We start from the raw sequence: 13,643 nt of genomic DNA, 5'->3' as shown, positions 1-13,643 counted from the left end.
GATATTTGTCAAATCTAAACTTTTCTTATTCCTTCACTGCTGAGCTGTCTCGTCGGATAAAATGTGTCGTACCACCATGCTTTGAAATTAAAGGTCAAATTCTCGTTCTTTTAGAGAAATTAAAAAAGAAACTTTTACGTCACTGTGGTGTAGCACCATGAACGCCCACATCTTGGAAGAGGGAAGTAAGATGAAACGTACCCACCAACCCATAGGTCTACTATTCTTAGGGACAGAACAAAATTCCAATCCTTTACCTTTTATCCTTCTTAATTGTAAAGATCAAACTTGGGGGCAAAATTTCCCAGAACGGAAGGAAATCAAATTCAGTCATTGAATTAATAAATCATCGTGGAATAGAATGTGAATAGAACCCGAGAAAAACCAATAGAAAATATCCAAGGTGAACTGGATTTTCCATAAGGAAGACCCAAATTTCTTGTCCCGCGATAGAAAACTATTTACGAGTGCTCAGACATTAGGAAATTTCCTTGTACACTTATTAAGCATTACATTTAATCATTTCAGCACTGTAATTCAATACATTTAAGTAAGTACAATCAAAGGTGCATATTGATTACGCCAAGTGACTACACCTGGGTTCAGAACCACTTCTTAACCGGGGAGACTATTGAGGGGAGACTCATTACAGAAAAGAGAAATCGTAGAGTTCGTTATCTTAGATGCAACTGTTTCGGGGTATCCCGTTAGGTGAGAGATAACATCCCGGATATCATGATGAAAGTGTTTCTGTTAAAATGATTAAACCATATTTAGCTGACGTATTCAAATTATTTATGGAGACATAAATATTACATCAATAGATGGCGTTACGGTCTCTATGCTATGTACAGTATAAAAGAGACTACTTTCTCTCTCTCTAGGTCAGGTTTCAGGTTGGGTTTCAAAGCGTATACCATTTTATTGCTTTGATATCCCTCGCGATAAGCTTAATACGTCATTATATTCGAATGAGTGGCTAAATCGTTCACAGATCGACCTGGCAATAAGATAAACAAACATTCCGTTCACACACTCAAAATTTCTAAGCGTATTAGGAGTCTGACAGGCATAATCCGCCGTAACTTAAATTTTAGGTCCATACCCCTTATTAAAACGCTCTACAATTCATTAGTCCTTCCTCTAATTGACTCTTGTTCACCAGTTTGGTCCCCCCATTTATTAACTGATATCCACGTATTACAAAAGGCCCAAAATGCTTACTCCAAGCTTCCGCACAAACTTAGTAACTACCCAGCCCCCAACGTCTATCTACACTAAACATTGACCCTATCGCCATACGACACAAAATCAACAACCTGTGTTTAGTATTCGATATTGTCCATCGTAACCTTGTTTTGGACCCCTCTCTATTTTTCACCCCATATTCCAATACAAGAACTCGTGGTCACTCACAGAAATTAACTAAACCGCGTGTCGCGACTACCTTCCGCCAAAAGCATTTTGCCATTTCTGTCATTGATGATTGGAACTCATTGCCCAATGATATTATCATACTTTCTACCAAATCTCAATTCCGTCGTCATTTGATAAAATTTTTTAGTGCTACTTTGTGACTTTCCATTTCCCTCGGTTCCTCACTGTATTCTTAGTTTTTTTTTTTTATTTTATTCTGATTGGCCAACTTTTAATGTACCTTTTTAATTACTTTTCTTTATTATCTTTTTTTTTACTTATTTCATTTAATTTTTTTTCTACATATACATGGTCTCAATTATTCCCGTGTTGTTATTTTTACCTAATGATATTGTACTATTTGCTCATGATAAATTACGTGTTAATGTTTTCTACTTTGTAATTACATTTAATTTCTCTTTCTCTCGACATTTTGTAACTACGTACGATGCCCATTTATACGTCACTCTGTTGACTTTGTGGGCAATCATCCATTCATTAAATAAATAAATAATAAATAAATAATTCCGAAGATGCTCTATGAATATTTTTGCTTCGCCCCGCTATAATGTCTCTACCGATTTAGCGAGCGATACATACTGATCGGTCTTTTTACGCAGATCGCTCGCGAGCGGATCTCGGGTTGGGCATGAAGCAATTGGATAAGACATACACGAGCCAGTGCTGATATAGATCTACAAATGGAACACGGAATTTAATTACAGCCCCCAGAGCGGTAAATGGAATATGCTATTTGTTTCAGTTCACTACCTATTAAAGGTTATTTGCCATAGTTCACTCTCGTTCGTCTCTGATTTAACATAATCTAAATTTATTTAAATAATTGTGATTTATGTCTATTATTGAAGTGGACCTTCAAAATTTGGATTGAGCTCAATTCTATTCTATTTGATGACCACACGTAGCTATAAAAGGTCATCAGAAAATTAGTTGATGTCACAGATATTATGATGTTTCGATTTTCAACAAACAATTTTACTAAATTTGTTTACAAAGCAATTAAAATTGCAGCCAATCTATTGACTATCAATAATCTTTAAAAATTGCCTAGCTTAATTCGATCTTTTTTTTAGCAAAATTCCATTTCACGAAATATATATTATCATGAAATATACGCAGGGTGCTACGCCATTGGTCAAAGGTGTAACTTTTAGTTTATCAATGAAATCTGAATCAATTTCGATTTTGCGCAATGCAAATAGGTCTTTCAAAAGGCGAAATAATTGATAACAAAGTCACTTCATAGTATTTAGTTTTCAAAGAGCTTTTGATAAAATATAGGGAAGGCTAAGGCGTAAGAATACGCAATGTTAAATCTGTGGAGAAAGAAAGTAGTATTGCGCATAAACATGACCACAGTCTTTCTAGTTTTAACCTCTGTATTATTACGCAAAGAGTTATTGGCTTAAAACGTGTTTACATTGTAATTTTAAATAAGACAAATTCAAATATATTTTAATTCAATATTTTATTGGAGACATAATGAACTGGTGGCAACTCCAATAAATGGTCGCTTCTATTGTTTACACTATATTGAAGAAATGGCAATCATCAAATTAGGAAAAAAAATAACTCTTTTTTTAAATATAAATACTTTTATATATATTGAAAAATCAATTTGAATTAGCTTCTTCCTTTCTTTCTCAGCTATGACCCTCGCTACTCTGGCGCCGCAGCAAAGAAGAAGAGACGGTATTTCCTAAGCAAAACGGTCAAAGTGAGAACAGAACTTTATTACGCGAACCTCATTTATTATAGTCAGTTTGAATTATGTTCATAAGTTCATTCCATTTCATATGACTTTTGAAGGTGCAGTAGTAGTTTGGGTCGGTAAGAACCAGCCAGGCCGGTGTCGATTTTAAAAGGGATTGGGATTAAGGATTACTAATAGGTTAAGGGTAATCATCTTAATATCATCAGAAGTAAGATAAGGGACTAGAAGTAAAGTGCTCTAGCATAGGCACTAGTGATTTAGTGAACAAATTTGAGGATTTTATGCCACTTCCATCGCGCCTAGAGAAAAAAAATTGGTCGAGTTCCGAAAACATTTTCTACCCCCTTCCCCTTAATATAAAGCCGCGGAACAAGGACGCGGGTGCTTGAATCTAGTTTGGCGTCTACCGCCGCTAGTGTCACACGTTTTGGAGGGAAAATTCGGAAACCGCTACCAGAGGGCCAACCGTTGGTGTGTTATCAAGAATATTCACTTTTGCCAAGTGAAGAATTTAGTTAGCTCAATACTTCTAGTCCCTTATCTTACTTCTGATATCATTAAAGGTAGCGTGTCGAGGAACTACTCACTAAAAAATTGGGTATTTTTATTGGTGATTTTAAAAGAGATTGGTATCAAGGGTTGCGTCTGGGTTACGTGTAATCATCGAGGGGCTACTTACTAAAACTCATTGGCGATTTTAAAAGGGATTGTGATTAGGATTACCGTTAAAGGTAGTGTTTCGAGGGCCTACTCACAACAACAAAAACCAGGATTGCCATTGTTGGTTTTTAAAAGAGATGGGAATTAAGGGTTGCGTAAAAGTTCTCAAGTTCACAATATGACTATTTCAAAAATTAACGCACCTACATACAAATACGGTCACACAGGGATACATTAGGTAATTAACAAGTCACGAAAATTCATTCGTAAAATCTACGAGATTTGCCAAAGAAAATACCACCGTTATACAACCCTAATCGTTCTTTGAGATACACATAGTTTTTCTCGAATTAGATTTGTCACAAACATTAAAAATATATCGGAACTGGCATACTTATGGAACATACGAGACATGTAATAATAATAATTGCATATAGGCCTATAATTGAAATTTTCAAACCTTTTGAAGGTTTTCCTGACAAATGGAATTGTCTTTCATGCAAGCTTCGTTGTTGGGTAACGTATTTTGAAAGAGATCCTACGATAATTTCCATTATAAATCTTGGAAAAAAAATGCATATCGACCAAAAGCGAACTGAAGATACTTACTAAAATTTTATCCATTCGGCATTTATCGGATGTCCAAATTCTAACTGCAATGAGAATTTCAAGGGATATTAGTCCGGAATTATTAGTCAAATTTTTGAAAATCTCGGTGGTGGTCAGTCGTATCTCTCCATAGTTTCGGACATTCTCTAAGCTTTGCTAACTCTATTACATTCATCATTACACAAGAGTTTAGATTCCAGTGGAAGTTACTTCCAAACGAGTGATCTACTCGCATTTTCTGAATATGGATTTGTGTTTCTGACTAGTCTGCAAATAAAGCTAAGGGTGTGTTATTTGGGTCAACTGAGTGAGTAGTTGGCCCCTTCAACAAGAAATTAGCTTTTTGCTTGGTGTGGTTATGTAACCAGACCTATCTTTGTGATGGTGTTTCGTGTGTTGATAGCCCCGGGTACACCATGAACAAGCGTGTCTAGAAACCAATAGAGGCAAGATCCACTATCACCTTGGAGCTCGTAATTAGTGGGTTTGAAAAAGTGTCCCTTTTCGAAAAGTATGGTGCATAAATTCAGTTTACACTCAATTTAACCAACAAAAAAATAATCACCCTTTAATTTACGTCAGTTTTATAAAAATTAATCTATGGTTATGCAATATAAAGGTACATTTAAAGTTCCTTAAAAAGAAGTTTTGACCTAGGCCTAATTTAATACAAAATATATTCTTTCATTTCGGTACAAAGGTAAGAATCTCTTTGTTTTTAGAAAGAAGTTAAAGGCCGGGAAACGGCGAGAAGGGTTCTTGTCAAACTGAAAACCGTGCATCGAACTAACAATGGGCGACCGTGCTTCAAACTTTTTAGGGGTTCTTGTCAAACTGAAAGCCGTGCAAAGCGGTTCTTGTCAAACTAAAGATAAACAATGGACAGTCTCTTAAATGGGGGATGCAAAAAGTCGGGGAAACAAAATTTAAGAGACTGTCCATTGTTTATCTTCAGTTTGACAAGAACCGCTTTGCACGGCTTTCAGTTTGACAAGAACCCCTAAAAAGTTTGAAGCACGGTCGCCCATTGTTAGATCGATGCACGGTTTTCAGTTTGACAAGAACCCTTTTCGCCGTTTCCCGGCCTTTAATGTTTCTCATCTTGAGAGACAAACTGATTTTACTTACGAGGATCTATCTTCGAAAGTTTGCAATAAGCGAGTAACGATAATTTTGAAAAAGCTACTTCATTCTTATTATATCCGGGGCATTTATCGGACATTTCTGACTCTGTGGTTCTAACGTGCGGAATCTTGGTAATAGTCATCGCGTTCGAAATCGAGATCAAAATTGTCATCGAGAAAAAGAACTTAGTTACGAAGAAGTTGGACATTTTCACTTCGTCAACGCTGCTGGTGTATTTTGTCTTTCGTGGATTTACTTTCAAAGTCAAGACGAGGAATGAACAATATTAACAATGCAAGCGTTATTTAAGGATTGAACCGTTTTCATGTCTCCAGTTATTTTCATTGGAAGTTTAAGCAATGGTCTTTTCAGTTTGTCGGTCTGTCTGTTTCTAGCGCTATTCTCAATGAAACATTCGAATAAGAGAAGGAGATGTATTATAGTGAGCTTTATCAACTTTTTAATCTTTGTTTAGTTGTCGCGAGCTCATTGGTTAAATTTCGTTAACTCCCATTCACGTCATAGAACCATGTTGTGTTTTTAACGTTTAAATAAATGTAGGCTGTCAGAAGGCGTATATTTTTCAGAGCATAGCTTGATATTTGTTTGTTGTTTTATTGCTTGATGTTTGTTTGTTATTAAATTTTTGTTATTCTTTCTCTATTGAGCTGTCAAGAATGAAATATTGTCGAATTAAATGTTCTGGACCGCATGATGGCTTAAAAATTAAGATCACATAACATTTCTATGAGAAAACTTAAAGGATATGTTCAGGTAAGATAACATTATACCTTAAAAGAACGGCCTTTTTTAAATATAAAAGGAAAATATAATATACAAAATTAATTATCTCGTACTAGAAAATAATTAGCTTTTACTTAGTTTTAAGAACGAGGCCTAATGTTCCACTATTGGTTTTAGTGTCATCTGCTAAATCGAACCTCTTTTCCCCTACCTCTCAGCCTGTGAGAATTGCCCATATCCCTTGGATCTAGATATAATTTGAGAGATTAATTTTACCGCGTTTAAGAAAATTGTGTTTGAGCTGAATTCTCAAATTTATTCTGTTACGTGACCATCTGTAGCATTGGGAGAGCTGAGTTCATTACTGAAACACTAACGCGATTAATGATGGAAAATTAGACTACTCACGCGTTGGCACGTTTTTTTCACTCGCAAATAAGAAGGCGGTTGTTGGTTAAATAAAAGCACAAAAAATTACTTTATTTTTACTCAAAAATTGTTACTAATTTTGACTCGCACATTGAGTCTTTTTCTACCAAGTTTTAAAAAAATTCCTTTGTGGCGTACTTTGCCTCTCAAAAAAAAAAAAACTAACTTTTGTTGTTGTTCCCCCGCGTTGGGTCTCACATAAAGGGTTTATTCGTTTTTACTCGCGCTTTGAGTAGCTCTAGTTTTCCCGTTGGTGGTCTCTAAACGCACGGATAGACCTTCTCGTTTCAAAAGTTCTAAAGGGAGTCTCAGGTGTGTCTTGGCAAAGAAGATACACGCCCCAGGAATGGAAACTGTAGCTTCCTCTAGTGTAAATTTTTGTCTCTCCCCTCCTAGTACGCTCCAAAGGCAGGCTCGGTCGACCGAGGTATTTCCGGCTACATCGAACTTGCATAGACCGGAAGTTCCTTGTCAACCCAACCCCGAGACATACCTTCCATTCCTGGAGCGTATATTTTCTTTGGTCTTGGTCAAGCGCGGTTTTTATAGTAAATAGCGTGCTTCAAACGCTCAAATTGTGACCAATGACCGTTGGTGCTTTATCGGGTAAAGGTCCTAACCTTAGCCAATGATCATCCCTGTTCGCTTTTACGTTCAAAAATACTTTTAACTTTCTTATTTGTTTGCTTCAAAAAAAAATACCCAAGCGAGGAGTTCGTCAACAACAATATAGAAAAAAAACCTAGTGCGTCACTAACCAAACAAATACCTTAACAAAAAAAAACAGGTGTCGAACTCAAAAAAAAATGTGGTTTACAAAAAGTTCTATATACACAACAAATTTAACAAAACAGATTTACAAATTTAAATTGAACATTTTACAAAAAAATATTACTCGATTAATTAATTAACTGATTATGAATTAAAACTAAATATTGACACTTGAATATTAACACTTAAAAATTTGATTTTTAATACCACCAGTAGGTTTAAAAGGGCTACAGTAGATTGATGACGCAGATATTTAAATGTTTCGATTTTGCCAAATTCTGTTATAAAGCAATTAACATTTGAACCTCAACTTTTGCAACCAATCTCTTTTTATGTCAATCAATAGTTTAATAAAATTCCTTATCTTAATTTCAGGTGAAAATCAAAGTACGGTAAGGAGTGGTATAGTGAACCATGTCAACTTGTTTATACATAGTTGGAGTAATTTCTTTGGTTAAACTGTGTATACTTTGAAGTTATAACATGATGATTTGTTTGGTAGTTATGGTTTTCTGATTAAATTATCCTTTGTAAATAAAATTTCTCCTTCTTCCTCTAATATAGTTTGTTGGAGAAAGCTCGTACCTTAATATAAGGAATAGCATAATGTGTTGTTTTTAAAAGTTCTGCTTGCTGTAGTGGTAAGGTGGTTAAGTTCTCGTACACGCTCCATTGTGCTGTCTGGGAAAAACGTTGGCTTGACATATGTCATAACATCATGGTATGTAACTAAACTTCTCGTACCTCTTCTATCGTACTGCTACGACGATATTAAACTCGTTGCATTATGGTTTGTAATTCAAGATCTCGTGATTGCGTTGTCGCCAAGAAAATTTGTTTGTTATTGGAGAGGGATTTCAAAACGAATGATGAAATGGTAAGAAATAGACCATTCCATTATTGGCGTGGGTTAAGTGAACTTTACAGGGCGTAGGGTAAGTCAAGAAGCGCCGCTAGAGGCAGTGCGAGTTTGGCTTGCCTCCCGTGTGTAGCGAACTTGGCGCCATCTCGCCTCTTGTCGAGCCGGTAGAGAGCCCTCCGCCCCTACTCGTTGGATTCTCTACAGAGCAGGAATGGTCTCTGTTCATCGTGAAATACATGCTTAGCCAGACTCGAGCGAGGTCTGTCACTGTGAACTACGTTGATTCAAACCAGCATGAAATGTACCCACCAACCCTATTCATAGGGACAGAACAAAATTCAATCCTTCACTTTTTACCTTTCTTCATTGGGCAAAATTTCCCAGAACAGAAGGAGATCAACAGTCATTGAATAAATAAATAATCGTGGAATAGAATGTTAATAGAAAAACCACCCCACCCCCACCCCCCTCCAAAATAAAACCAATAGAAAATATCAGAGGTGAACTGGATTTTGCAAAAGGAAGACCCAAATTTCTTATTGGAATATCCCGCGTTAAAAAACACTTTACAAGTGCTCAGATATTAGGAGATTTCCCTGTACACTTTTTAAGGATTACGTTTAATCATTTCAGCACTGTAATTTAAGGGCTTTGAAATATTAAGTGTAATAGCGATTTCCACTGACTGCTCCAAAGAGTGCTCTCAGGGTTAGGATGACGTAACTGCCCTCAGCGAGTTTTGGAGAGAATAGTTTCGTCAGTGGAACACGATCGAGAGGTCCGAGCGCGCTCTGAATAATCAAAAGTGGCGCCGTGCGGAGACGAAATTGTAATAAAATGTATACATATATCTTGACGCAAATGGGCTGAAACCAATTAATAGACTTATCATTTCCATTAATTTACAAAAAAATCTATTTTGAGTAATGATCGACCACGTCTCTGATATAATTATTGGTTTTAGGATGAGGCGTAATATCTTTAAAGTAATGATAAAACCTCTTATTCTTCATCTTCAGAACTTTCAGAAGATGATTCCAGAAATAAATAAGCATAAGCGAGAGCCTGTCTTCTATGAGATACCGCGTGGTGCGTCATTTTAATTTTGTTACGTCATACTCGAGCACCGTCGCTCCGTCGAATTTTTCAGAGCACGAAAGAGCAATTCTCGGGCAGTTTTGGAGGTCAGTGGAAAACGCGATTCTGGGCGAGTGTTGCACTCGTGTTCCCAGTGGCGGACGAAAACGCGCCGAGAGTGCACTTAGAGTGCTCTAGTGCAGTCAGTGGAAATCGCTATAATACCTTTAATTACAGTCAAAGGCGAATATTGCTTAAGCCAAGTGACTACACCTTGGTTCAGAACCCCTTCTCTTAAAGGGAGGGTGAAGTAGAAAATCAAGTGATTTTTCTTCTACTAATTATAAGACCAGTCTGCAAAGATCCAGGAAATACTTCCGAATGACTTTAAAATTCAAATTAGGTTCAGGTTTAAAGGATAAAGAAGGACCTCCGACCAATCGCGTAACGCCCTGCGTTTTTATTAACAAAAACTTGAGACTTTATTGAGTGGAGACTCATTACAGAAAAGGGAAATCTTATAGTTCGTTATCTTAGATGCAACTATTTCGGGGTATCCCGTTAGATGAGAGATAACAGCCCGCGTATCACGATGAAAGTGTTTCTGTTAAATTGATTAAACTATATTTATCTGACGTATTCAATTTATTTATAGAGACATAAATATTACATCAATAGATGGCGTTACGGTCTCAAGCAATGCACAGTATAAAAGAGACTACTTTCTCTAATTCAGGTTGGGTTTCAAAGCGTATACCATTTTACTGCTTTGATATCTCTCGCGATAAGCGTTAATACGTCATAATATTCAAAGGAGTGCTCAAATCGATCACAGATCTACCTGGAAATAAGATAAACAATTCCGGAAAACGTCTAAGAATATTTTTGCGTCACCACTACCGATTCAGCAAGCGATCCGTACTGATCGGTCTTTTAACACAGATCAGTCGCGAGCGGATTTCCGGTTGGGCATGAGGCAATTGGATAAGACATACACGAGCCAGTGCTAATCTAGATCTACAAATGGAACATACAAAATAATTCAGAGCCCTCAGAGTGGTAAATGGAACATGCTATTTGTTTCAGTTCATTACCTATTAAAAGTTATTTGCCAAAGTTCACTTTCGTTCGTTTCTGATTTAACATAATCTAAATTTTTTTAAATAATTATGAATAATACATATTGTTAAAGTGGACCGACGCGCAACCTTCAAAATTTGGATTGAGCTCAATTCTCAATTCTATTGTATTAGATGAGCACACGTAGCTATAAAAGGGAATCAGAAAATTGATTTCACAGATGTTAACATGTTTCGATTTTTAACATAGAATTTTACTATATTTGTTTCTAAAGCAATTAACATTGCAGCCAATCTATTTATTGGTTATCAACACTTTTAAAAAATTACCTATCATAATTCAATCTTCTTTTTTCTTAGCAAAATTCCACTTCACGAAATATATTTTATCATGAAATATACACAGGGCACTACGCCAATGGTCAAAGGTGCAACTTTTAGTTTATCAGTGAAATCTGAATCTATTTCGATTTTGGCCATTGCAGTCAAGTCTTTCAATTGGCAGATTAATTGAGAAAGTAACTTGATAGTATGGTTTTTAATGAGTTTTCGATAAAATAGGCAAAGCTAAGGCGTAAGAATGTGTAGTGTTAAGTCAGTTAAGAAAGAAAGTTGTGTTGCCCTAGAACATGAGCACAGTCTTTGTAGTCTTATCATAAGTTTTGTGTTATTTGCTTATAATATCGCTACCATAAATAAGACAAATTCAAATATATTTTAATTCAATATTTTATTGCAGAAATATACTCGTGGCAACTCCAATAAATGTAAACTTATATCAGGCAATGCTTCTATTTAGGACACTAGATTGTTGAAGAAAAGGCAGTCATCAATTTACAAAAATTGTAAGACTATTTTCTTTAAAATTAAAATTACTTTTTTATTCTTAATGGTATTGTAGATTTCATAGACCATTTTATTTTCTTTTTTCGCTCTAAAACTTAGAGCTCTGGCGATGCAGCAAAAGGTCGGTGTTTTCTAAAAAAAACGAGAGCAGAACTTTATTACGCGAACTTCCTATGTTCAAAGTCATTTCATTTTCCTTTAGAAAGGTTTAGTAGTAGTAGTAGTAGTAGTTTGGATCATTTAATTCAGAAAAATTTGTCTAATTCGAAAAACCATAAAACCCTTTCTTTAGGCTGAGCTCCTTGCTATTATTGCCTGTAAAAGATCTACCTAAGAAAAGACTCGAGATAAGGCGATAAGACTGAGAAAATATGAAATATAATGCCCTGAACCGTAACAGAGCAACTAGCTAGGTGGTTCCTTGGAGTTTTCTTATTACCTAATGTATCCCTGAAATTTGCCCAATTAAAGACCACCGTTATACAACCCTAATAGCTTTTTTTGAGATGAATAGTTGTTCTCGTATAAGATGTGTCGAAAAAATTTACAGTAATATAGGAACTGTCATATTCATGGAACATACGTGTTATGGAACGTACATGATATATAATAACAGAAGTAAGATGAGAATAGAAGTAAAGAGCTCTAGCATTGGTAGTAGATCCTGGCACTAGTGAACAAATTTGAACATTTTATGCCGCTTCCATAGCGCCTACACGAGAGAGAGAAAAATTAGTTGAGTTCCAAAAACATTTCCTATCCCCTTCCCCTCATCCTAAAGCGGACGCGGGTGCTTGAATCTAGTTTGGCCGTCTACCGCCACGAGCGTCTCACGTTTTGGAGGGAAAATTCAGAAACCGCTACCAGAGGGCCAACCGTTGGTGTCTTATCAAGGATATTCACTTTCGCCAAGGGAAGAATTTGGTTAGCTCAGTATTTCTAGTCTCATCTTACTTCTGATAATAATAATAGTTGCATGTATAGATTAAAATTGTCAAACCTCTTGATCGGTTTTCTGGCAAATCGACTCGTCTTCCACGCACGATTCGTTGTTCGGTAACGTTTTTTGAAAGAATTCCTACAATAATTTCCATAATAAAATCTTGCCAAACAATTACATATCGACCAAAATCAAATTGAAGATACTTACTAAAAGTGAATTCTTTTGGCACATAAGTGCTTTAACAATTAAAGCTGCAATGACAAATTCAAGGGATATTAGTTGGGATCTATTAAAATGGAGTCACGTTTTTGAAAATCACAATAAAGATAAGTATTTCTCTGCTTTTAGAAAGATAAAGGAAGGTTTTTCATGATGAGAGATAAACCGCTTTAACTTACAAGAAAGGCCTGGTTTATTTACTTTTTGGCAATAAGCTTTTAACGCCAAATTCGAGTAATGAATGGCATCTCCAGACAGATTATATTCGGGACATTTTATTTTCTCTTTGGATTTCACGTTCGAAATCGAGATGAAAATTATCATCGCGAAAAAGATCTTCGTTACGAAGAAGTTGGACATTTTCACTTCGTTAACGCTGCTGGTGTAATTCTCTTCCGTGGATTTACTTTCAAAGTCACGACGACGAATGAACAATATTCACTACGTACGCGTTAACTTAAAGCGCAAGTGAATCGCTTGAAGCCTCCAGAGATGAGACATTAAGCAATGGTCTGTTTACTTTGTCGGTCTGTCTGTTCCTAGCTTTTTTCTCAATAAAATATTCGAAAAATATGAGGCGATGTATTATAGCGAGCTTTATCAGCTTCTTTATTTTTGTGTAGTTGTCGTAAGCTCATTGGTTAAAATTCGTAGACTCCCATTCACGTCATGGCACGAAGTTTTGTTTTTCAGAGCTTGCATAATTGTCTATTGTGCTGTAAGAAACAAAGAGCGTAGTATATGATATATGTCATAACATAGCTTGATATTTGTCAAATCCAAGAATTAGTAATTAAACTTTTCGTATTTTTTCTCTATTGAGCTGTCTAGATGAAATCTCGTCGAGTAAAATGTCTGGTACCACGATACTTTAAAATTGAAGATCCCATACTTGTTCTTTGAGAAAACTTTAGACAATACGTGAAAAACGCGTACGTCAACGTGATCTGCACTTATTTTTCGTCCCAATTGAATTTCACTCAAATCTGTTTGGGTTAAGACTATTCGTAAAGTTTGTGATAAGTATTAGTTCGTGTCATTTGGCTTAACGGTAGGTGTTGATGAAAGTACAGCCATTTACAAAATCAACTTGCCTAATATAACCACGTGGGTTTCGAATAGCACTAG

At 35.9% G+C, this 13,643-nt stretch overlaps 1 protein-coding gene and 1 long non-coding RNA gene across 2 annotated transcripts; both read right to left on the bottom strand.

Annotated features, from left to right (window-relative positions):
* Positions 1-2,890: 2,890 nt before the first annotated feature.
* Positions 2,891-3,096, bottom strand: LOC149718390 (uncharacterized). The gene is made up of 2 exons (XR_016383573.1): positions 3,032-3,096; positions 2,891-2,965 (listed from the first exon to the last, which is right to left on the bottom strand). It is a non-coding gene; the product is annotated as an uncharacterized LOC149718390 (long non-coding RNA).
* An 8,202-nt stretch (positions 3,097-11,298) lies between these two features.
* On the bottom strand, positions 11,299-12,904 carry LOC149718389 (uncharacterized). Its single transcript, XM_089860806.1, has 5 exons — positions 12,695-12,904; positions 12,504-12,547; positions 12,354-12,431; positions 11,384-11,485; positions 11,299-11,310 (listed from the first exon to the last, which is right to left on the bottom strand). Exons 1-5 carry the CDS (start codon positions 12,873-12,875, stop codon positions 11,299-11,301), a joined length of 417 nt encoding a protein of 138 aa, XP_089716932.1. The 5' UTR covers positions 12,876-12,904.
* Between the last annotated feature and the right edge of the window lie 739 nt (positions 12,905-13,643).

This window comes from Phalangium opilio, unplaced genomic scaffold (genome assembly GCF_054372755.1).
Source record: "Phalangium opilio isolate 3A_F unplaced genomic scaffold, DU_Popi_V2 ptg000002l_1, whole genome shotgun sequence".
NCBI classification, from domain to species: domain Eukaryota; kingdom Metazoa; phylum Arthropoda; class Arachnida; order Opiliones; family Phalangiidae; genus Phalangium; species Phalangium opilio.
This window is presented reverse-complemented; position numbering and strand designations above follow the sequence as displayed.

Bases quoted from the DNA above. Each gene is read 5' to 3' on its own strand.
- LOC149718389 (XM_089860806.1), bottom strand. From the start codon at position 12,875: ATGTCCAACTTCTTCGTAACGAAGATCTTTTTCGCGATGATAATTTTC. The intron at 12,432-12,503 runs GTAAGTATCTTC...AAATTATTGTAG, and splicing joins GCCAAAAGAATTCACTTTTA to GAATTCTTTCAAAAAACGTT. The intron at 11,486-12,353 runs GTTTGACAATTT...CGTTTTTTTTAG, and splicing joins GCCAGAAAACCGATCAAGAG to AAAACACCGACCTTTTGCTG.